Source organism: Prunus persica, chromosome G6 (assembly GCF_000346465.2).
Source record: "Prunus persica cultivar Lovell chromosome G6, Prunus_persica_NCBIv2, whole genome shotgun sequence".
Taxonomy (NCBI): Eukaryota; Viridiplantae; Streptophyta; class Magnoliopsida; order Rosales; family Rosaceae; genus Prunus; species Prunus persica.
The window spans coordinates 459981-483087 of NC_034014.1; the positions used below are offsets into that span (position 1 = coordinate 459981).

Sequence of the window (23107 nt, forward strand, 5' to 3'; positions counted from 1 at the left end):
CAGAGGGGATGTTTGCCTTCGATGAATTCTCATGGTTGCTGGGAGGCTTGCAACAACCAAGGTGAGTTGTCTTTGCTAGGTAGAAAGTGGCTCCTTTTATAGGCACTAAAAACCTTAATTTTATCAAGCCACCCTCTCCCATTTTCCTTCACTTTCTTTCTTTCCATCTTATTTGGTAAAACTTCCCTAGCCTGAGCATGTAGGCATGAAGCTTTTTGGAGTTCCAAGGTCCTTAAGCAGTTGGACTTCTCCATGTGGATGAGGAGCCACCCACTTTTGTTTCTTGTTTTCTTACCAAAGCTTGAAGAGGAAAGAATGGGTAAAGGTGCTAGTCAAAAAAGGTGACCAACACATGAGCTTGCTTGGTTTTGATGGTTTTGACAGATATGCTAGATATTTTCCACGATACTAGGTTGGGCTATTGGTATTTTGTTTCCAGCAGCCTGTGAGTTTGCTCAGGCTACTGGAAACAGCCTATTTGATCAAAGTGCTGGATATTTTGGCTGATGTGGGATTTCTCCAAGTGTTTGCAAAGCCATTGGATATTTTCTTAAGCTATTGAGCCACTCATTTTCTCTCAGACTTACCCATATGTTTTGACTCAAGAAATGGACTCGAGTTTTGGTGCTCCCAAGCAGCTCAAAACTTCCACTTCTTTGCCCATCAATGAGCCTCATGAATGCTCGTAACTATCCATACCACAACCCGCTCAACAAATCCGGGAATTTGCGTGGCTTGGACCCACTTAAGCTTGTAGTTGGCATGTTGCTTAAATAAGGATTTTTCACTTGGTGTTGTACTGGGCCGAAAATATATTTGGGTCTAGCCTTGGATTTTTTGGGCCTCAACACAAATCTAATAATCATTTGAAACAAAACACAATAATTTTATATATACTTGAAAATTTAAATAAACACATCAAATAATTTTCATCTCTTATAATCTTATGAAGTCAAAATCATCGACCTAAACAATCTTAACAATGTTGAGCACATAAAAATGCAACTTTGAATTCACTAGTCTAATGTCTAAATATATAACATTCAAAATTCCATATAAACAACAAAGTAACAATCTAATTATATTAAAGCTTGATATCTATCTATGTGTTAGATGAAACATAATAGTGTGATAACGAATAAAAAGATGTCAAATGCCACGAAATAATAGAATGAACATAGACAATTCGGCTTGCTTAAGATGGTTTTCATATAGGCCAAATCAAATCAAACTAAACTAATTATGACCCGATTTGATTCAATTCGGTCCAAAATTACACTTTTTTAGTGTTAAAACAAATTAAATTGGTTAGATTGGTTTGGTTTGACCGGATTTTTGCCCACATCTATTTATGGCCGAGTCGTAGTAGAAAGTTTTCATATGGACCTATAAAATGGGCCGGACCCTAAGTCCTCGAGGTTTGGGGCATGGGTCATTTTGACCAGCAAGGTAGTCGGGCCGATACTCATTTCCCACTTCATTCCTCTCATGGTCAGAGTGTGCACGGCTGTTTGGGTAATGGGTTAAGTCTGATAGTCCCGATATTCGTTCTTACGGCCAACACCTGAGGAAGGAGCAGCTGCAATGAAACTGCCGGAGCTCGCCGTCTGACGTACATGCCAGTGCTGTAGGCTAGTGGGCAGGGAGAACAAGACGACTGCGTTTAGGCCTTCAGCAACCGTGTCTTTTGTAGCCTCTCAAAAATAACCAGCGCCATCGTGGTTGCTCGTTGGAGCACCCAAAGTTTCCAAAGCCATAGCTGGCTCCTTCTCTCTCACTCACTTACTGGTTATTTGAGGTAACAAGCTCAAATTTGGCAAGTATGGAATTCCAGTAAACAACATTTTCTTTTGAGAAAAATCGATTATTTCTTTTGGATTCTGTGATAGGGCTCTTGGGTTTGGCTTTGCTTCTTTGGGTCCTCATTCAATTTTTTGACATACCATTTCAATGCATTGCATATTGTATTGCACATTTCTCCGTTGGAGACAGTTTAAGAACGCACACACTATATACATTTTGAATGCACTCTAGTTGTTTGTAAAAAGTCGTGAATGGCAGGTGCGCTGCAGACTTTGGAGTTCATTTTTCGGTGAATTATGGTACTGTGAGGCCTAGTCCGACGCACCGAGGAGGACAAGGAGGAAGATGCTTAATAGGTTGGGTAGGCGTTACTTTTGCACTGCTGCTCCACAGCCGTGGCTATTTGTGGGTTTGGGCAATCCCGGCAATAAGTACAAAGGAACTAGGCACAATGTACTATACCATACCATTCATTTAGAGACCATACTTTGAACTTTCTTGTTTTGTTCTTCTTCTTTTTTTGTTTTATGAACAAGTTTCAAATTATCTCCTTTTCTTTTGGTTTGAAGCAGGTGGGGTTTGAGATGATTGATGTTTTTGCTAATTCTCAAGGAATTGAAATGAGCACGGTGCATTGCAAAGCTATCTTCGGGCAAGGCATGTAAATATTTGCATACTTTTCCTTGGTTGTTATTTTTGTTTGTGAAGTTCATGGAACTTTGGTATGCCAGGTTTCGTTGGTGAAGTTCCTGTTTTTCTTGCAAAGCCTCAAACTTACATGAATTTGAGTGGTGAATCTGTAAGTGACTGATATATTTCCTGTTAACATCTGATGGAATTTTGTTTTCAAAAAAGGTTATTCCTTAATCGAGTATTTTCTCTTTATGTTTATTACTTCTGTATAACTGGGAATGGGAGTTAATCTTATATGAAAACAGATGTGATATTTGTACTCTGTATTCCATTCCATTCCTTCTAGCACACTTATAAATTTATATTTCTTTCTGATGTTTAACTGATTCAGTTTTGTATGTTTGAGCTATTGATACTACTGATTATGTTAGAGAAAGAATATAACAGTGTGTTCTCTTTATTCAACTGTTCTGCAGACAGGACCACTTGCTGCTTATTATAAGCTACCTCTCAATCGTGTGCTAGTGGTACTTCCATTCTCCCATTTTAAAGTTTTTATTACTTGATAGCATCTCTGTTTTAAAAAAAAATATATCTTTATTGTATTTGTTTATTTATTCTTGTTTGTAGTTCCACGATGACATGAACTTACCATGTGGGGTACTTCGTCTTCACCCAAATGGAGGTCATGGATGCCACAATGGGTATGATCAAAATATTCTACTTTGATATTTAAGCAGATTTACTTCTAAAGTTCAAAATGATTAAGTAACGTTGGAAATGTTTTGTCAAACTGTTAGAACCTACTTAAACCCAGGTGTTTACAACAGTTAATTAAGTAGCTGATTAGTGGCATGCTTTATCACGAGGAGGTAATTATATAGGATATATACATTAGAATGGCTCTTGTGACCTAGTAAGACCATCACTATTTCGTCTCTTAAGAGTAAGGACCATGGCTATTGTGGTGTTGCTTGAGTTCTTCTTGCCAATTTCCAATCCTCTGAGTAGTGAGTAGTACTGAATAGTGTTTAATTTTGTCCTCTCTTGAAAGGCCTTTCAATTTTGCTTCCCCCACCCCTTGTTTCAAACTAAAGGAGCATATGTGGAATATCATTACCTATCTTTTGAAGCTATTAATTATTCAGGGTGAAGAGTGTAATGTATCACTTTCGTGGGAACAGAGAATTTCCTCGGCTAAGAATCGGTTAGTTTGAATGTTTACATTTTTGTATTTTTGTTGTTGTTATGATATCTTTTGCAGTGCTAGAAATATGATGAATTCCTTGTTAGGTATCGGGAGGCCTCCTGGTCAAATGGATCCCAAGGCATTCTTGCTCCAGAAATTTAATGCAACGGCTCAAGGACGAGTAAGTACATGGTTGTTTTGTATATTGAGTCCTGCATTTGATGGAATTGGATATTCATTTGGTGTTTTGAAGTTTTGAATGATGCTTTGGGCTTTATGATGTTAGATTGATGCTGCTTTACAAGAGGGAGTTGATATATTGAAGGTGCTGTTATCTGAAGGTTTGGCAGAGAGTGCGAGACGCTTCAACTCAGAGCAAAAATACAAGCATATGAGATTAGAGACTACAATGGCAACATGAATTTGTAAATGAGTATATATATATATATATATATATATATATATATATATATATATATATGATTGATTTGATTTTTTAGGACCAGTCTATCTTTCTGCTTCAAGTTTCATTTCGTGAATGAAGAAGGTAGAGAGAGAGAGAGAGAGAGAGAGAGAGTGTGTGTGTGTGTGTGTGTGTGTGAGACTCATCATATCTCAAAAGTTTTGTTTTGCATTGACTGGACTCAATTGTCCATGACTGGAGGTTCGCATCTCCTGTGCACGTGGTGCATGAGTTTATCGTTAAAACAGCAAATATCCAATTCGCTTTACAGCGGAGGCTGGAGAGTGGCTCAGTCTAATTTGTTATTGATTTTATGTCCGATAAAAACATTTGAAAAAAAGAGAGAAATAGTGACTGACTGCCCAGAGTGCTTTGTGGGCCCAATCTTCAGCCATCCTCGCTGTCTCTTGCGGCTTCACTTTATGACCAAAGACCTCCACACGCATTCAAGGAAGGTGGACTCAAACTCTCCCCTATAAACACTCAACTCAAAGGCGTCCTTCTTTTCATAGTAACTTCATAACTCTTTTTTGGAAAATTGAACTTAAAAAATAGAATTGTAAGATTCTTCTTTATATACAAGAAATATTGTGAGATGAGAGTTTAATTTATTTTTAGAATCTTGAATGTATAGATAAATGTTCTTAATCATTTTAGCTATAAGTCCTTTTATTATAAAATAAATCTTTTAAAAGGAAAAAAAATCTACTCATAAAAAAGTTCATGAAATAAACTGGATACATTTTATGGCAAACTTATTTACCTTAAAAAAATAGAGTGAAAACAACCTTATTGAAAATTTAAAAATAAAAATCCTTATTGAAAATTTAAAAATAAAAATCAAGTCAACACAAAAATCAAGAAGAAAATAGGATTTGTAGAGTTCATATTATATACACTTGCTCACTAAAGCAGAATTCCACTTGTATGAAAGTAAAATCATTAGGGCACTAAAATAAAGCAGAGAAGAGTGAACCATGGCCGTGATGTCCAGGCAGTTGAAAGGCGCGTGAGGAGTTATCAGTTCGTGCTGAGCATATTATTATTACACCATACCCCTGAAATCTGTCCGGACTCGCATCCCACACCCATGCTCCCCTCTCAATACCAACAAACTTTTAAAAAAAAAAAATTTATAAAAATTAAATCTACACAAGAAGAAGGGCAGAGAAACAAGATCAGAACGACTATTGATAGCTACCCAATCACCATCTTCTTCCATCCCCATAGATTTCTAAGATATCACTTGCCGACGGCATTTGAGTGCTATAGCCTTACCCTACTCACTCAGAAGAAGTCGAGGCAGCTTTGCTTCAATAATGAGAAACCCATCGTCATCGTCATCGTCATCGTCGTCAAAAGCGGCGGCAGCTGCAGCGACAGCAACTTCAATACCAACGAAAATAACATCGTCGTCGTCGAGCAAGGCGGCGGGGACCAGTGGTGGGAGCAAGACGCCGTGTTGTATCAAGGTGGGTTTGAAGAGAGGGCCGTGGACGCCCGAAGAGGACGAGCTCTTGTCCAATTACATCAATAAAGAAGGTGAGGGCCGATGGCGGACCCTACCCAAGAGGGCGGGGCTGCTCCGCTGCGGCAAGAGTTGCCGCCTCCGCTGGATGAACTACCTCCGCCCTTCTGTCAAGCGCGGCCAGATCGCCCCCGACGAAGAAGATCTCATCCTTCGCCTCCATCGCCTCCTCGGCAACCGGTATACATATATATACATATATATATATATATATGCCCATCATCATCATCATCATCCATTCTACACACACATATGTATAATTACTTATTGATTTCTAGGGTTAGGGTTTCACTGTTGAGATCGAGTGTTTGAATTAATGAATTATATGTATGTATAGGTGGTCTTTGATAGCTGGGAGGATCCCAGGGCGTACGGACAATGAGATAAAGAACTACTGGAACACACACCTGAGCAAGAAGCTGATCAGCCAAGGCATAGATCCCAGAACCCACAAGCCTCTAAATCCAGATATTCACTCCTCGGCTACTGTTGCTGCTGCTGATATGGACAGCAACATTAACAAAGCAGCAACAGTTTCTTCTTCCAAAACCAATCGCTTCAGCTCAAACACCAACCCTAGTCCTCCTCCTACTTCTGAGCCTTCTGAGCCTGTGGCTCATCATCATGGGGCAGCTCCCAATACTAATGGCAATAATGGGAATATCGTCACAAATATTGCCAACAAGGAAAATGGGTACCTTGTTGATGATCAGGAGCTGGGCACCGTGGTCCATGGCTATGCAAACATGACGTCTTCTGATCACGCTTCTGCGGCGGCAATGGGAACTTTGAGCTTGAGAAGCAACGGCAGCAACAATGGAGGAGCACTACTTGGGGGGAATGAAGAGGACGATGATATGAATTGTTGCGCCGACGATGTCTTCTCTTCGTTCTTGAATTCATTAATCAACGAGGATCCATTTTCTGGCCAACACCATTTGCAACAACAAGTACTACTTCAGAACGGGAATAATGCACATAATGCAGCTGCTGCTGATGGTTCGGATCATCATGTTCCTTTGGTTTCTAGTGGTGCTGGTGCAACTGCGCCATCCACTTTTGGCTGGGAATCTGCTGTGCTCATGTCTTCTGCTTTTATCCAAAACGATCACCACAGGGTACTCAATGATCAAACGGAGTAGAAGCCAGCTAGCCCGCCCCTGTTCGATCCATCGCATGCACTGCGCAGATTGAAACAAACACAACAGTTGCTTAATTAGTTTATTTATGGAAATTAGTTCTAGGGTTTGGATCAATATCATATATATAATATGATATGATATTTGTATGATTTTGTGTGTGATCTATTTATTCGACTAGTATGTACTTCATCCTCTCTTGATGATGATTTTGGCTTTATTTGTGGCCTACATCAATGTATGTTCATGTTTGTATTGTTCTATATGTATTGTAAACAAGCATTAGATCGATGTTGAAAGTACTACTTTTGAGTGAATTAATTTGTTTTCATGTTTTGTAATTCACTCACATTTCTATCATTTTGTTTGTAAACTCTAATGACCCGACCATATATATATATATATATATATGAAGTACTATACTCATCATATTCTCAGTGTAGACGGATTAAAAAGGGCTATAAATACTAAGATTACTAGTTTATATATATCCCAAGTGAATCTTGTTTTCATGCTGAAACCTTGTTAGGCTCATAATGTTTGCAATTCCAAAATATAAAAGACTACGTCTACCAAACTTGATCTTCTCAACAGATTAAGTGCTCATCGAGGTGTATGCATATGTATACAATGAGTAAATGGATTACACATGCTAGCTTGAAGCCAAATAAGTTTCAACACAGAGATGTTGCATGCATGAAGATCATTCAAATTATAAACTATCACAGTCACAACTGAATCATCAGATATACTTAGCCAAAACACAAAATAGTTTTGTTCACTTCCTCAGGCTCAGATATAAAACTCGATGGTGTTGGAAAATCATCAGCACCAAAAGTTTAAGATATAAGCCATACAAGAGAGAGAAGAGTTGCAAACCAACAAAGAAATTAATGAGAAATATATGAATGTCGAGGTTTCGAACTCAAGACCTCTTACATACAGGATTTTGATACCATGTTAGACAATCAATATATCATGAAATCTTATATTGTTAAAGAATAAGCCTACATTAATTATGTCAAGCTTACAAACAGAACTATTGATGTCGATCACTGCAAGAAAAACTGGGGTATATAGAGGCACTGATGCAGCTCAAAGGCCACATTTGATCTTTCAAAGCTTACTTACATATGTAAACTAATGTCGAAATGAACAAACGAAAGAGAAGAAAAGATTAACAAATTCATATTTGAATGTCGGATGCATGCATGGAACATTTTGGCAAACTTTCATGAGCATATATATACATATGAATTCTTGCTTTCTTTCTATTGATTGAAGGTGAAGGATCGTTTTATCTGAACATATATAGGTACTCAAACCTACCTCATCATCAGAACTTTAGATGAGATTAATTCCATTAAGGGCTTGAAGCTAAAATATCTTATTAATTCGTCTAATCTGGTCAGTATATATGCATTTTGTGATCTATTTTTGATTTGTAATGTGCATATATTTACATAACATGCTTTGACATGTATATTAAGAGTAATTAAGTTAAAGCATGTATATATTAAACTTTATGTAGTATTAATATATCAGATGTAGATTGGTGTGCTAATCTCTAATCTTGGGTATGGAAAATACGGTCATACATATATGTATACATTTATTCTTGTACTCAAAGAAAACTGAAGCATGTATTTGTGTAAATCAATGTCAGGGTATACATAGATGCCTTAATTAGTTTGCGATTAACATGTCATCGGTAGGTAATTACTTGAATAAAATTACAAATTAACTTAGACTCTATTGTACATGTAGCTAGTAGTATAACTATAAAGGCTATATTAGCACAGTGTACATTCAAAGAAGTGCAGTTGAACCTAGGTATATAGGTTAATCTGAAGGTCAGCGTATTTTCGGAACTAGCATTGGCATATACTTTGAGAGCTCCCCATGCATGAGAAATACAATACCTGGACATTGTGAAATTAATCGATAGAACTGAAGAGGGAAAGGAAAATGGCATTTGGGTGGAGCTTTGGAAGAGTGAGAAGCATAATCAAGATCAACACTCTGGACTTGGTGCATATGTTATTTGTATAACGGATAACATATATACCAGATAATTTTCTAGTTTGGTTCAAGCTAACCTGACGATTACTAGCTGAAAATTGGTCATATATATACCTAAAACACACCGACTTCTATCCTTCCAAAAACAATCATTTTACGTTTGGTGTCTAGGATTAGATTGAATTGGATTATTTACAAGATTATCGAAGAGTAAGAAATTTAAGGATTTTTCATTTTGTGAGGATTACTAGGGATAAGTTATAAGGTGTTGACATCCTACTATTTTGGGGGATTGGAAATGAATAAGTTTCTTTCATGACAAATTCATTGTACTTTTAACAAAATGTGAAAGTTGACCTTCATACCTTGAAGTCGAGTATATATAATTGTGAAAGTTGACCTTCATACCTTGAAGTCGAGTATATATAATTGGAATTATTCAATCTAATCCTATGCACTAAACATGACCTTATACAGTTAGCTTAAATTTGAGCCATTATAAGTAGTGAGTGAGGGAACGCTTGAGTCAAGCGGCTTGACCTCAATGACTTATATATATATATATATATATATATATATATATAGAGAGAGAGAGAGAGAGAGAGAGAGAGAGAGAGAGAGAGAGAGAGAGGTTTAACTGTTAATACTTTGTAAAATCTTTGTAATGTTTGAACATATATATATATATATATGTTTGTAGAACAGCATTAATTCTTGGGTTGTTTTATGTATCTACCATTCTCCATGCACATTGTTCTTAGACTCAACTATAGTACTAAGAACATATGATGACGAAGAGCAAGAGTTTTTTTTCTTTCTCAGTAAATATGCATTCAATCAAGAAACACACATATGATATATGTATATATCAGTAAAGCCAGAAGCCATTCATTTAATGTACGTACGTATATGCATAGTTTGAAGCAGTCATATCTATTAATTAAGGATGAAATGAAGAAAACTTACTATGATCGGCACGACGGATCAAGAATTAATCTGCAGTATAATTAACTTTCAGTCTGGTACGTATGATCAGTTTGGTAATTCTTCCATCTCCAAACACAATATATGTCTGCTGACGTGACGATCGCCAGTGCCCCATCAAGAGCCTCCTGCATAACCATGCATATTCGGACGATGAAAATCAAAGAAGCAGTATATTTATTATTTGCATTCTCAGCACAATTGAGTTGATTCATGTTATAAGATGCCTCACAAAACCAGCTATTATATACTCTTAAAACATGCTCTAACTATGTCAATTTTGAAGAAAGAAATAGGATTTGAATCAATCATATATTGACCCACCCAAAACCCAGACAAATAAAACAAGGTAGACAGACTGGGCTGGTCCGGAACACCAATCTTGTTGGGCCATAGACATTTGCCCAGATAATTATTTTAGCCTAAAATAAATTGTTGGTCGTTGTCTTTTCTTTTCTTGGACCACAAAATTATTCAACACTCACCCAAAAGTTGTTGCTTGGGGGGGAATGCAAAGCTCCCTCCCACCTACTTTGTGGATTTTGACTACTAATGGGAAGAGAATAAAAACAAAACGAAAATGATTTGCACCTTACAAATATAGAAAATAATTCATATACCAATTATTAATTTATTTATTTATTAAAATAAAACCTATTAAGATTTAAACAAAATAGAGGACAATAAATAGTGGCATGCTTGGCTCCTTAAAGTATTGTTGTTGTAACTTGTAGAGCTATGAGAAGCTTTTTCTTTTTTTTGGGGGGGGGGGGGGGGCAAACTATGAAAAGCTATTTTGTTTGTTTGTAATGTCATGGTTTGACCAAAATCCAAAGGCTCATATCTGACCATCCACTCAAACAACCAGTCATCTCACTCCACCAGGCGATTGGTAGATGGTTGACCATTCAGTAGGTTGTAGTGCAACTTCGTTGACCCTCTACCTGCTTGTGTTTTTTTTTTCTCTTCTTGTCCCTATATATTATTACTATTTAAGCTTATATTCTCTTAATTTGTGTTTCTTTCCATGACACTGATATAATATATAAATCCTATACTTTTTTTTGTGGTGGTGGGGGGGGGGGGGGGGGGGGGGGGGTGTCAAGTATGACCTACCAATCTTAGTTAGAGCTTTTCAGTTCCTATGAATAGCCAGTACGCGGGAAAGCAATATAAATAAATTGTTTTATTGTACTCTCTTTCTTAATTGATCACAAAATAAAAACGCGGTTTCACGACACAAGTCACAAGCGGCTGTTATTTTAGCTAAAGGCTAATAAAGTTTGTATCATTATTAAAATTAACTATTAATAAATATTATGGTTTTCCTGTGAGCAAACTGCAGAACTATATCATTATTAAGATATACAAAAGTTCTTTGTCCAAAAAAAAAAGAAAAAGATATACAAAAGTTGGTGTATTTTTTTTTTCTTTTTCCTTTTGGTTTTGTTGGGTTCAATCGAATGCATTAAAAGTCAAATGGCATCATGTGAAAGATAAAACAATAAAAATAGGAGGGCAATGTGAGGTGGGGTTCAAACCAGCTTTGGGAAGTTGTCTTATTGTGGGTCAGGGCATGGTACTTACATTTCAAATGCGTCCTCCAATGGGGTTGAATGAATTGAACTCACTCTTTCATGTATTGCTCTTGTTAAACTTTGAAATATGATTAATTATATAATGAGGTGAAATATAATTTTCCTTTAAATATCGCTACTTTGAAATATGATCATATGATTTTCTTTCAAGAATTTGTTCATTTGGATTTTATTTTTACCTGGTAATATTATTATTAAAGACAGAGACAAACCAAACCCTGTGTAATTTTCTCCCTACCTCTAAGATGCCTTGCAAATGCTAATGCAAATTAAGAAAAATAAGAAGCCTCAAATCTAAAATTACCAACAACCAAGAACAACGAGGGAATGTGTCGTGACAGTTTGCTTGCTCGTTTCCAAAAAAGAAAAAACCAACATATAGAAACAGAGGAAACAGAGTGCGCATTCGCTACAAAATTTGAGACAAAGGACATCCAAAAATCCATAATAAACTATGTATGGGAAGCCAAACAAGCAAAAGCTACCCCATGCATAAACAACTCTACTGCAAAAAATACTTGAACATTTCACAAACTGGAACAACCGAGTTTCTTCAGAAATGAAAGCAACAGACCATTTTTCTATACTATTTTTCGTTGTAGATTCCGAAACCATTTCATTTTACGAAGAACAACATAAGAGAAGCTGAATGAAAGCTGTTGATGGCTTACCTTAAAGCTGTGTGGTGCCTGAGTTTGAGCCTTTTCGCACAAATGCCATTGCTCCATGAGCGCACAATGATAAAATGGGGTCATGGAAATCTTACTGACTCGAAAAAAGATTAAAAATAAGGTTGAAACTTGAAAAAGGCAGAAGAAGAAACTTCATGTAGTAGAAAGCTCTTTCGATAATTTTCAGTATCTCCCACATGTTATAAGCACCCCTGGGTTTTAGAGGGAAGGACACGTGCCATTCAGATGTTGGTGGTGACAAGTTGCAGCACCCAAGAACCAATGCAATGGCTGCACTAGGGCTTATAGTTGGGATGGGAGGGGTTTGTTTGTTTGGGATTGACCGGTAGATTTTGTATTGTCTGCGAGAAGATTACCGGATGCAAACGTAAAACCCAATAAGGACCAACCAAACGTTCTAACCCACATAAAAGAGGTCAGATTTTGTTAGACAGACCAAACTTTCTAATCTCTTTTTGCTGCCAAATAATACTTCCCTTTCCGCATCTGCCTATCAGCTCACCCTCTCTCTCTCTCTCTGATTTTTTTGAAAGCACTGCTTTTTCTTGAATTTATTGGGTCATTATTATTTATTTGTACTAGGTTAGAGAACTGAGGCTTTCTCTGCAGTCTGCAATGAACTGCTGGATTTGGGGATTTGAAATCAATGGAATTTTTAATGCAATAAACCCTACAAATTTGCCAAACACTTGGGATGATTTTCAACACTTATTTTTGGATTGCATATGTAAGTTAATAATGGGTTAGTGGGTGGCTAATCAGCAAACAAGTGTTGATTTCATACATTTAAGGAGGAGGATATAAAAAAGTTATGCAAGAATACTTGGAGCATGCTCCAAAATGGGCTGTGTCTATAAAAATTGTTGAATGTAATGTACTTGCATAAACCATAATGGAAAAGAAAGCATCATCAAGAATCAAGAATCAAGATGGTACATACATATGCAATTGTAAGGAAGGGAAAATGAATGAGGATATTTGGCCCCAATCAACAACCCACAGTCGGATTTTATTTTTCTCAATTTTTTGGGCAAAATATAGTGAGATTGTTCAATAAGTCAAACATAACTAAAAACAGGATATGTAACCTACCATTCTTACAACTCAACATACAATTTTGAATCCCACTCAGATCAAATCAAAGTTGATGAAACATTCAACATTCTTATGATTATGCTATACTATCAAGAATAATACATTTGCCAAAATATTAGTTTTGTATTTTCTAGATTTTGATTGTTGTTCAAGTACTTGATGCCAACACAAGTTGCAGCGAAATTTTTGTTTTCTTTTCAGCTATGTCAATTACAATGTGTCTCCATCAAACATTTGTATAGGTTACAAAGCAAGCTCTTAAGTTACAAAGTATAAGCCAACACGGGTTGGTTTAGTTGGTAAGGTCCCTGCACTGTTGCTCCACCAGTGTTTGAGTCCCATTGTCAGTAATTCCGTGTTTGGTAGGTAATATGTAATTTCCTTTGTAAATTCAAAAAGATCTGGGGTTTACCTTGAACCTGGGTGTCGGGGTAACCTCTCCCTTCCTAAACTTTTCTGAATAAAAAAGTTATAAATTATACATGAAAAATAATCTACAAATTGATAGCTTGATAAGCATAAACATTTTAGTATTTTATTTGGGAAAACAACTGAGGAGAATGGAAACAAAAAATCTATTTTTAAAATTCTTTTACACCTCAACTGGCTTAAAACAAAATTTTCTTTTACATTGCCGTGTTGTTTCCTGTAATGCAAAGCTGACATTTGGCTTAAGCTTAAGTGCTTAACTGGGAAGCCGCTTTTGGCTTTAAAATTTGAATTTTCATATTTACCCATGCGCTCTCTCGTCGCCCCCAATTCCAATTTCTGTATCAAATTAAGGATTGCGAGTTTGATTTGCCATTTTTCAAAATTCAAATTCACCGAAGGCCTCAGCCCCAAACCAGCTTCCCTGTAATTTCAAGTAATTTGATTTCTCTCGTTCTCTCTCTCAATTACTTTTTATGTTTAGGCTCATGAGCTACAACAAATCTAATTTAATCTCCAATCAAAGCTCAGATTTTTATATATTTGAATTCCGACTTTAATGCAATGTAGGTTGTTATAGACTTCATCCTGGGTTCGGTTCATTGCATATTGCTTCAAGTGTTGTTGATTCGAATTGTTTAAAGTCTCATTACAGTTGATTGTAACAAAAATAGTTAATTTATAACAATCGGCAGGGCCTTTTTCTCATAAAGATGAGTTTTTTTTTTAATGAACTTAATTGCAGGCAATTGAAATAAAGAAATGGGTGAGTGGAAAAGGCATAGAATTCTCATGGTCTCTGATTTTTTCTATCCCAACTTTGGTGGTGTGGAGAATCACATCTATTATCTCTCACAATGCCTTCTCAAGCTTGGTCACAAGGTCAGACATACAGTCTCTTCCACTTTCTGGGTTCAACATGTGTGCTTTTGTATATGTACTTATCTAATATAACTGAAAAACAATAGTTCAATGAAACTGCTGATTTATTTATTTGTATGATCTCATATTGCTTTTCCATCACAAGGATGTTGAGGCCCCCATCTAGGTAATGGGGGCATTAGATGAACCACCATTTTGTTTTGGAGTAATGGAAATTTTATCATGATACACGACTTGAATGATGTGATAGCTAAGGTGTAATGAGGAGTTTCTCTAGAGATGGGGGTGGGTGCCAAATTATATATTGCTGCATACTCGTAGTTGTTTTAATATGATTGGAACATCTGAGCTGCCAAATGTTTTGAGATATAAAAAAATGAAAATATTTCGTGGCACAAATCAGCTTCCTTTGTTCTATTAGTTGTTGACTAGATGAACTTTCATTGTTTGATTGTTCAGGTGGTGGTAATGACTCATGCCTACAACAATCGTTCTGGGGTGAGATATATGACAGGCGGGTTGAAAGTGTATTATGTACCATGGAAACCGTTTCTTATGCAGAATACTTTTCCAACCTTTTATGGGACACTTCCAATAGTAAGGACTATCCTTATTCGAGAGAAAATATCCCTGGTACATGGACATCAAGCTTTCTCAACTCTTTGCCATGAGGCTTTGATGCATGCACGCACAATGGGGTACAAGGTCGTATTTACTGATCATTCACTCTATGGTTTTGCTGATGCGGGAAGTATACACATGAACAAGGTGTTGCAATTTACATTGGCAGAAGTAAGTCAGGCCATTTGTGTTTCTCATACAAGCAAGGAAAACACGGTGCTACGGTCAGGTTTGCCACCAGAAAAGGTCTTTGTGATACCTAATGCTGTTGACACAGCTATGTTCAAGCCCGCACCAGAGCGTCTGAGTAGTCATGAAATTGTAATTGTTGTTATAAGTAGATTGGTTTACCGAAAGGGTGCAGATCTTCTCGTTGAAGTCATTCCAGAAGTATGCCGTTTATACCCCAATGTGAGTTGTTTTCACATAGCATTCAATGAAAATATTATGCTTCTTATCATGTTTGCTCATTCTGTGTAATGAATTTTAATATTGGAAAGGACTTGAATGTGTGCGCCAATAATTCTGTGATTGTATATTGAGATGATCATATATTCATCACTTGTCAGCTTACATGCAAAACAATTTTGATGTGTGAAGGCCTAACCTAAGGGGGATGTTTTTGATATAAAGAAAATGTTGAGTGTGGTTTGGAGCATAACATCATTGGATGTAATTATTAACATGGTTAATTAGCATTCAATCATCTCATTCAGAAATATGTGGTAAGGTTCGTTTCATTGTTGGAGGAGATGGACCGAAACGTGTGCGGTTGGAAGAGATGAGGGAAAAACATTCTCTTCAAGATCGAGTTGAGATGTTAGGTGCCGTGCAACACTCTCAAGTACGATCTGTCCTAATTACTGGCCATATATTCTTAAACAGGTAATATCTTCTTTCATTTTATCTTTTTTAAATATCTGAAGAACAATTTTTGTAGCTACACCAACTCAGGCGAAAAAAATTAAATCGTTGGGAATCTTGTAGTTTACTACAACTGGTGGTCAAATTGTCTTTATTGTTTGAAGTTAAACAGTGGCGTTATTAATACTGGTGATACTATCAATACAATTTGAAACATAAGTAAATTAGGAGTTGCAATTGCTTGCAGATACATTGGAGCATAGTCATACTTCTTTTTCTGACTAGCTAACTGTCGAAACTATGGAGAAAGCATCACAGGTTCACAACTATAGTAATATATAAATGTGAATGAATTTGCACCAACATATATTCAACTTCATCTATGTCTGTCAAAAACGTTACCTTCTGTTGTAATTTTTTTGATACGATTTTTCCCTTCTGGCAGTTCTTTGACAGAAGCTTTTTGCATAGCGATCTTAGAGGCTGCTAGTTGTGGATTATTAACAGTCAGTACACGTGTAGGAGGTGTCCCGGAGGTATGAACTTTGAAATCTTTTTTCTCTACATAGTTAATAAACTAGTATTTTTCTTTCTTTCTTAAAGCTAGGATAAATTCCATCTCTTAGTAGAGTCGAATTTGTGTTAGATTCATTTGAACTTAGTTAACCCCATTTCTGTACGTAGGTACTACCAGATGACATGATTGTACTTGCAAAACCAGATCCTAGTGATATGGTTCAAGCAATAAAGAAGGCAATATCTATACTTCCCAAAATTGACCCACAAGAAATGCACAATCGTGTGAGTGTACTCTTTCAAAAATTGTTGTCTTTAGGCGCATTGACTACTTGTACAGTGATTAAAATATGCTTCTTTGGTTCTTTGTTGGTTTGTAGATGAAGGAGCTGTACAATTGGCATGATGTGGCGAAACGGACAGAAATTGTTTATGATCGTGCTCTGAAATGCTCAAATCAAAATCTTTTACAACGACTCTCACGGTGTGCTACTCAAAACTTACGTCTAAATTGCATGCTTGTACAGATGTGGTTATGAGTCTGAGTGCTTAAAACAAATTTGTTGAGCATAGAGTGTGAACCAACTATTCTCTTCATCACATCAATGGTAAAACTGTAAAAGCAGAGTTAGTGACTGCAATACCATTGTTCATCTTGTCTTGCTTGAGGGGATGATAATGAGTTTTTCTTTACAGTTTAGGGAGACAAGGATGCGCAGGTGGTTGTTTTTTCAGTTCAAAGGCTAACTGTTGTATCTCTTGATCCGTTAGCTTATTAATGATTGCAAGATGGAGTGGAGAGGGAGCGCTTGTGTATTTGTTTGGTAGAAACTGTGTCACAGTGAATTTTAGTTAAGCTGCTTGAATTGGACGTCAAGAACTTGATTAGGAGGCAGTGATGGATTTTGAATTTAATTTCATTATTTATTTATCTTGATGTTTTGAGATTGCATAAATATGTCAGGAGCAATTTCAGGGTTGCTAATTGCTTAATTTGTTTATTGTAGATACCTCTCATGTGGAGCTTGGGCGGGAAAGCTTTTTTGCTTGGTTATGATCATTGACTTTCTGTTGTGGCACCTGTTGCAACTATGGAAGGTTGTAAACTTTCTGTGCATGTTCTTTGGGTTTCCACTTTAATTTGTTTTCCCTTTTTAATTATATTACTTTCATTGTCCATTAGCCTGCAGAGGATATTGAAGAAGTGCCCGATTTCGTTCTATCCCATGATCAAGATGAAGGGATCTCGCAGGACAATGAGAACCAAAGCTTGAGATGATTGCATTTAAAAATTGGAATTGTTCCCTTCATTTACAGCATGAAATAGATGGACCTTAAAAAGAGGATGAAATGGATTGACCTGATCTCTTTTTTATGTTGTTTTCACTTGGTTGGTAGTATCAAATTAGTCCTGTATGTAGTGAAGATTTTGTCAAGAAGACTGAAAGATGCTTGTCTGTTGCCTGCATGGCAACTTTGGAACAAATTTTGGCCGGAATTTGGCCAGATTGGCTACTTTCTTTCAATTGTTTAGAATTACCTAGTAAAATTTTGGCCTAGGTGTTGGTGACGACATAGCCCGATTTTTGTACTAATTACTCATCCTATTTCAATAATATATTATCGCCCTTCTTTCAGAAAAACGAAAATGATCCTTCCAGTTTATTTCACATCCAGTTTCCTATGATTCTTGAAGGTCGAAGCCTCTTGGTTATATTTTGTTTTCCTTAGGGCAGAGATTCCACTGGAGCATGTACTTTGAAAGCCTCATGAGGTCACGTTCTGTCCTTAAAAATTCAACCTTAACCTTAGTAAAGAGAGGATGCAATGCAAACGCAAAATGCAGGGCCTACAAACTTGTGTCTGGCCAAAAGAAGATAAAGAGGATGCATAGCAAAATCCAAAACGTACATGGCAATTGACAAGTTGGGTACGTGGAGCAAGCCTAAACACTAAACATGAAACAGGCTGACCTCTAACCGTTGGTTGAACGTTCATCTATGGCCGCCATGTGAGCTTTGTACATCACACTTGACACTTCATCAGTCCATTGCTCTCTCTGTCTCTCTCTCTGTCCCTCGTATCGAAGCCATGGCAAGCACTACCTCTCCCGCTCTGTCTGTGTCAAAATTGGATTTTCCATTTTTGTCCTCTCAGAGAAACATAACTTTCAGCAAGGAAAACCTTCATCAAGTTAAGATGCCTCGTAGGATGTCTAAGTTTTCTGGGTTTGAATCAAATGGGTTTATCTTATTTTCTTCTTTGAGTGGTCAAATTGGTTTGGGCAGCTTTCCTAGTCCAGAAGCCACTGCGAACAACAATGCGCCTGAGGTCCAAGTTCAAAGCAGGTACCATGCTTTCAGTTCCTCTCATGCTCTAATAATCCTTTATATTGGTTTAGAGTTTTGCATTGTTCTAAGTTTCTGTTTGGTTTTAGAAAGTAGGAATTCTTGAAGCAACTGTGAAGTCCTTCATATCCGGTTCTGGGTTTTTCTTTCAAGAGATGTATATAAAGAACTTTCCTCTGGTTTCTCGGGAACCAAACGGGACTTTGGGGATCAAATTTTATGTCTTTAAGTTAGCTATGCTGCCCTTCATATGAAATTTAGTGAGTAAGCTGTTTTTATTAAATTTTCTACAAGGTTAGACTCTAATTTAGCTTTATACTCCATGGATCATACAATGCATAGTTGTGGAAAAATTGGCATAGTGGTGTGAAGTGAAAAAAGATGCGACAGAGGATAGCTGAATCATAAAACATCGCATGAGCCCCGAAAACTAAGTCCAACTGTGGTAAAGGGAGCTAATATGGACTAACCAAGAGAGGGGGAAATGAAAATTTGGATGAGAACCTCAAGTTGGAAGTCTCATAAAGACTACATCTTGCCATCTTTCTACAGACACTCCAATTTCCACTTTATTTGGAATCTCCTGATTTCAACTGAGACATGGATTGGGAGTTGCTCATGTGCTTTTGATTCCCACTTAATATATGAACCAATATAGTTTTAGTGATCAGCTAATGAGAATAATTTGGATACTCATGTTGCTTGTTGCCTGAAAGAGTGTTTCTATTTTCAGTTGCTATTGTATCATTGATTCTTTATTTTATGTTAATTGTAATTGATATAAGTATTTGGCATATTTTTTGGCTGACAGTGGGTTTAAATTAATGATTGTCTTTCTTACTTTCTAGTGTCATTTTTCTTTTGTGTGTTGTAGTATATGGAACTGGAGGGGTTATTCTATCCGCTATCAGCATGCTGGCAACAGTGGCCCGGCATTGGTATTAATTCATGGTTTTGGAGCAAACAGGTCTACATCATGCACACATTACTTCTCATAAGCAGACAACTAATTGCTATAGGTATTACATGCGCAAATTGCTATATACAGTCATGTTTTACACACAGGCATGAGACATATCCATTTTTCTTAGTACGCATGGTATGAACTTCATTAAATTTGAAAATTAAATTTACTTATGTAAGGTTTTGCACTTTTAAGTTTGTTGCTTACTTATCTTGTAGATAGTTGTGACAGAGTTAAGTCCTTGCTAATTAGATTTAATAAGTCAGATCTAGCTGCTGAAACTGTTGTTAGTGCTTAAGATAAGGACCCATGAACAGACCAAAGTCTAATCTTTCTGGGTTTTGGTGCAATCTAGAAGCTAAAGCTTCTTTTTGGGCTTTGTATTCCCCACAATTTTTGAGTTTTCATGCATAACTTGCATTTTAAATGTTCCCAGACTATTTGCAAGTTTCACACTTTGCCATATGTTTCAGAGTTTTGTTGTATGATCTCTTTCATTCCATGCTTAACTTGTCAAGGTCAGTACCTATGACACACTTGTTTTTCTTTACAGTGACCATTGGAGGAAAAATATTCCAGTTCTTGCAAAATCACATAGGGTATACTCAATTGATCTTATTGGTTATGGGTACTCAGACAAACCAAATCCTCGTCAATTTGGGGAAAGTTCCTTTTATACATTTGAGACATGGGGCACCCAGCTAAATGACTTTTGTATTGATGTGGTCAAGGATGAAGCATTCTTTATATGCAACTCTATCGGAGGTGACCATCTCTCTCTCTCCTTTTGGTATGAGTTGTAAGTTTTTATGCTTAACTAGTTCTGGCTAGTGATAAATGAAAATGATCAAGAAAAAAAAAATACATATAATTTATGCTGTCTTTGTTGATCTAATGGCACCTGTGAGGCTGTGAAAAGATCCTGTGATAAGATATTATGCTTTCCATCATGTGTTGGTTAGACATGCCTTAACAATAAATAACATATTAATATATTATGCATTCAGATGCGTATATGGAAAGATAGTGAAGTCTTGGATCCAAAGGGGGTCACCATTAAAGTTCATTTTTTGGTTACTTATGCTGCAATAAACTTATGAAAGAAATATTTTGGTAAAATATACTGCCCTTGCTTTCTTGCGTACCATCTTCTAATACGCTGGGTTTACATTCAGATATCAATATTTCCCACAGTGATAAGCCATAATCTACAATGTTGATGCAATACTTCTATATGATTCTGTGCTTATTACTAAATGGAATCTTTGTTCTTTAGAAACTATTTCTTTGAATGACATCAACAGAGACATACCCTTATGAGTTTTTTTGGGTCTTCACACTGGACTTGTTGGTCTTCAGGCAGCAGTTATGGAGCCACAGTTATGTAAGGGCGTAATGCTCTTAAATATTTCTCTTCGTATGCTTCATATTAAAAAGCAGCCTTGGTACGGAAGACCATTGATTAGATCATTTCAGAACTTACTGAGGTAAAGCTGGATTAAATAGTTTGTTTGTCATGTTAGAGTTCGTTAGTATAAACATAGAGTTCAAGTCATGATGTTGTGGCAGAAATACTGATGTGGGCAAATATTTTTTCAAAATTGTTGCCACACCAGAGTCTGTGAGGAATATCCTTTGCCAGGTATTTTACGATATCGACATATTTATTTTTTGATAAGCTGCTAATATTGAAGTATATAAACCAACATTATCTGATTAGCAAAGATAGATTCATAGCATAGTACAAATTACGAAAATGATTTTTTTGCAAATAGTTAAATTTTGGAATCTTTTCGATTCATCCACATAAGTCTTTCTGGATCTTAATTGGTATAACAGACACTTCAGCTATGATATGTACATATTCACTCTAAGTGGGAATCTAGCTTGAATGTCGTTGTGGTTGCCTATGGTGGTGTGTGTTTGTTAAGCTGTTATATCCAAATTATCTTGTTTTTATAGAACCTAAAAAACTCGTGAACACTTGCACTCTTCCGTTTTGTTTCTTTGTTTAGGTTTACTGATACGAATAATTGCATTTCAGTGCTACCATGACACCTCCCAGGTAACAGAGGAACTAGTTCAAAAAATCCTTCTTCCAGGACTTGAGCCCGGTGCTGTAGATGTATTTCTGGAGTTCATTTGTTACTCAGGTAGCCCCCTTCCTGAGGAACTATTGCCTCAAGTGAAGGTTAGTGTCCCAGTAAACTGATTACAGTATCCTTACTAACCACTCACACCAGTCAAATTTACTATTACTAATGCATCAAGTAGCTTCAAGTTTTTAATTTTTCTTCTCTGTACAGTGCCCTGTTTTGATAGGATGGGGTGAGAAGGATCCATGGGAGCCCATTGAACTTGGACGTGCCTATGGGAAATTCGTTTCTGTAGAAGACTTCGTTGTTCTTCCTAATGTCGGCCACTGCCCTCAGGTCTCTCTCTCTCTCTCTCTCTCTCTCTCTCTCACACACACACACACACACACACACAGCGCTACAAACACTCAGGTTATAATTTGTCTGTATATATAAGCACCAGAGTAGGTATTTAAGAGCTGCCTTGGAGCAGAATGGTAATAATTTAGCTCTCAGAAAGGTTTGTGAACATGACGGCTATTGGAGTTTTTTTAAATGTTTGAAAAGATGTATGGATGTATATGTGCTTTTGTAGCACATGCTAAAATCTGGCTCGGAGAAACTGGTTTCTGTTGTCTTGGGGATGAAAGATTAGATCAAATGTATAAATAGGGAAAAGAAGTGCTAGCGCCCAACCATGAGCAGATATAATTAGTATGAATTCTGATAACTTTCCCACTGACAACGAAAGCTGATTCATAACTTGTTAATGTTCCTGATCCTGAAGGATGAAGCACCCGACCTAGTGAATCCACTGGTCGAGTCATTTGTGGCACGCCATGCTGCACTCTCAGCCAGCATTTCCACGGCTACCTGATCCGTGGCATGTCAGTTTGTTGCAGTTTCTTTGTGCAGCAAAGGCCATTGCTAGTCAAAACTTAATACTTATGCCCCAGAAGCAGCGGCTTACAAACAGTATTGCAGATGCTTTTGATGTTCTATTGATGGCGTCATCGTGTGGCATCTGAATAGAATGTTACGAGTACTTGGAATGGCACCATAACTAGTTTTATACTCTACTCTTTCCCTTTTACCAGGAATACCAAGTTTCTATTAGGTTTTGCTCTTTGTAATCACATATTATGACTGTGTAAGACCTCTTTAGTTAGTGATGTATCAGCTTCACATTGAGGAATACTTTGTATATGTTTTACAATCACATTGAAGGATATATACGTCGTATATACGTATTGATCTTGTCT

At 36.8% G+C, this 23107-nt stretch overlaps 4 protein-coding genes and 1 long non-coding RNA gene across 10 annotated transcripts; 4 read left to right on the forward strand and 1 right to left on the reverse strand.

Moving 5' to 3' along the window:
- Window positions 1463–5239, forward strand: LOC18772288 (peptidyl-tRNA hydrolase, mitochondrial). 3 transcript variants are annotated; one of them, XM_020566096.1, is made up of 9 exons: window positions 1464–1798; window positions 2062–2256; window positions 2376–2460; window positions 2535–2602; window positions 2913–2963; window positions 3067–3140; window positions 3585–3643; window positions 3730–3806; window positions 3912–5239. In XM_020566096.1, exons 2-9 carry the CDS (start codon window positions 2149–2151, stop codon window positions 4044–4046), a joined length of 657 nt encoding a protein of 218 aa, XP_020421685.1. In that variant the 5' UTR covers window positions 1464–1798; window positions 2062–2148; the 3' UTR covers window positions 4047–5239. The 3 variants fall into 3 exon arrangements, with proteins under 3 accessions (XP_020421687.1, XP_020421685.1, XP_020421686.1); XM_020566097.1 differs by having other exon boundaries at window positions 2073–2256; XM_020566098.1 differs by lacking the exon at window positions 2535–2602 and having other exon boundaries at window positions 1463–1798; window positions 2917–2963.
- LOC18773093 (transcription repressor MYB5) lies at window positions 4966–7115 on the forward strand. The gene is made up of 2 exons (XM_007205236.2): window positions 4966–5796; window positions 5954–7115. Exons 1-2 carry the CDS (start codon window positions 5408–5410, stop codon window positions 6756–6758), a joined length of 1194 nt encoding a protein of 397 aa, XP_007205298.1. The 5' UTR covers window positions 4966–5407; the 3' UTR covers window positions 6759–7115.
- LOC109949787 lies at window positions 6690–12316 on the reverse strand. The gene is made up of 3 exons (XR_002272053.1): window positions 12031–12316; window positions 9744–9889; window positions 6690–6797 (listed from the first exon to the last, which is right to left on the reverse strand). It is a non-coding gene; the product is annotated as an uncharacterized LOC109949787 (long non-coding RNA).
- LOC18773549 (phosphatidylinositol N-acetylglucosaminyltransferase subunit A) lies at window positions 13785–18101 on the forward strand. Of its 3 annotated transcripts, none has more exons than XM_020567471.1 (9): window positions 13788–14011; window positions 14321–14457; window positions 14917–15489; window positions 15809–15963; window positions 16388–16478; window positions 16627–16743; window positions 16839–16942; window positions 17466–17556; window positions 17642–18101. In XM_020567471.1, exons 2-9 carry the CDS (start codon window positions 14338–14340, stop codon window positions 17735–17737), a joined length of 1347 nt encoding a protein of 448 aa, XP_020423060.1. In that variant the 5' UTR covers window positions 13788–14011; window positions 14321–14337; the 3' UTR covers window positions 17738–18101. The 3 variants fall into 3 exon arrangements, 2 of the variants coding, with proteins under 2 accessions (XP_020423060.1, XP_020423061.1); XM_020567472.1 differs by lacking the exon at window positions 13788–14011 and having other exon boundaries at window positions 14328–14457; window positions 14917–15090; window positions 15206–15489; XR_002272356.1 differs by lacking the exon at window positions 17642–18101 and having other exon boundaries at window positions 13785–14011; window positions 16627–16741.
- Window positions 18199–23107, forward strand: LOC18774759 (uncharacterized hydrolase YugF). Of its 2 annotated transcripts, XM_020567475.1 has the most exons (8): window positions 18199–18806; window positions 19681–19773; window positions 20324–20535; window positions 21113–21257; window positions 21340–21412; window positions 21815–21961; window positions 22077–22202; window positions 22633–23107. In XM_020567475.1, the coding sequence occupies exons 1-8, from the start codon at window positions 18550–18552 to the stop codon at window positions 22720–22722; spliced, it is 1143 nt and encodes a 380-aa protein (XP_020423064.1). In that variant the 5' UTR covers window positions 18199–18549; the 3' UTR covers window positions 22723–23107. The 2 variants fall into 2 exon arrangements, with proteins under 2 accessions (XP_020423064.1, XP_020423063.1); XM_020567474.1 differs by having other exon boundaries at window positions 22077–22737.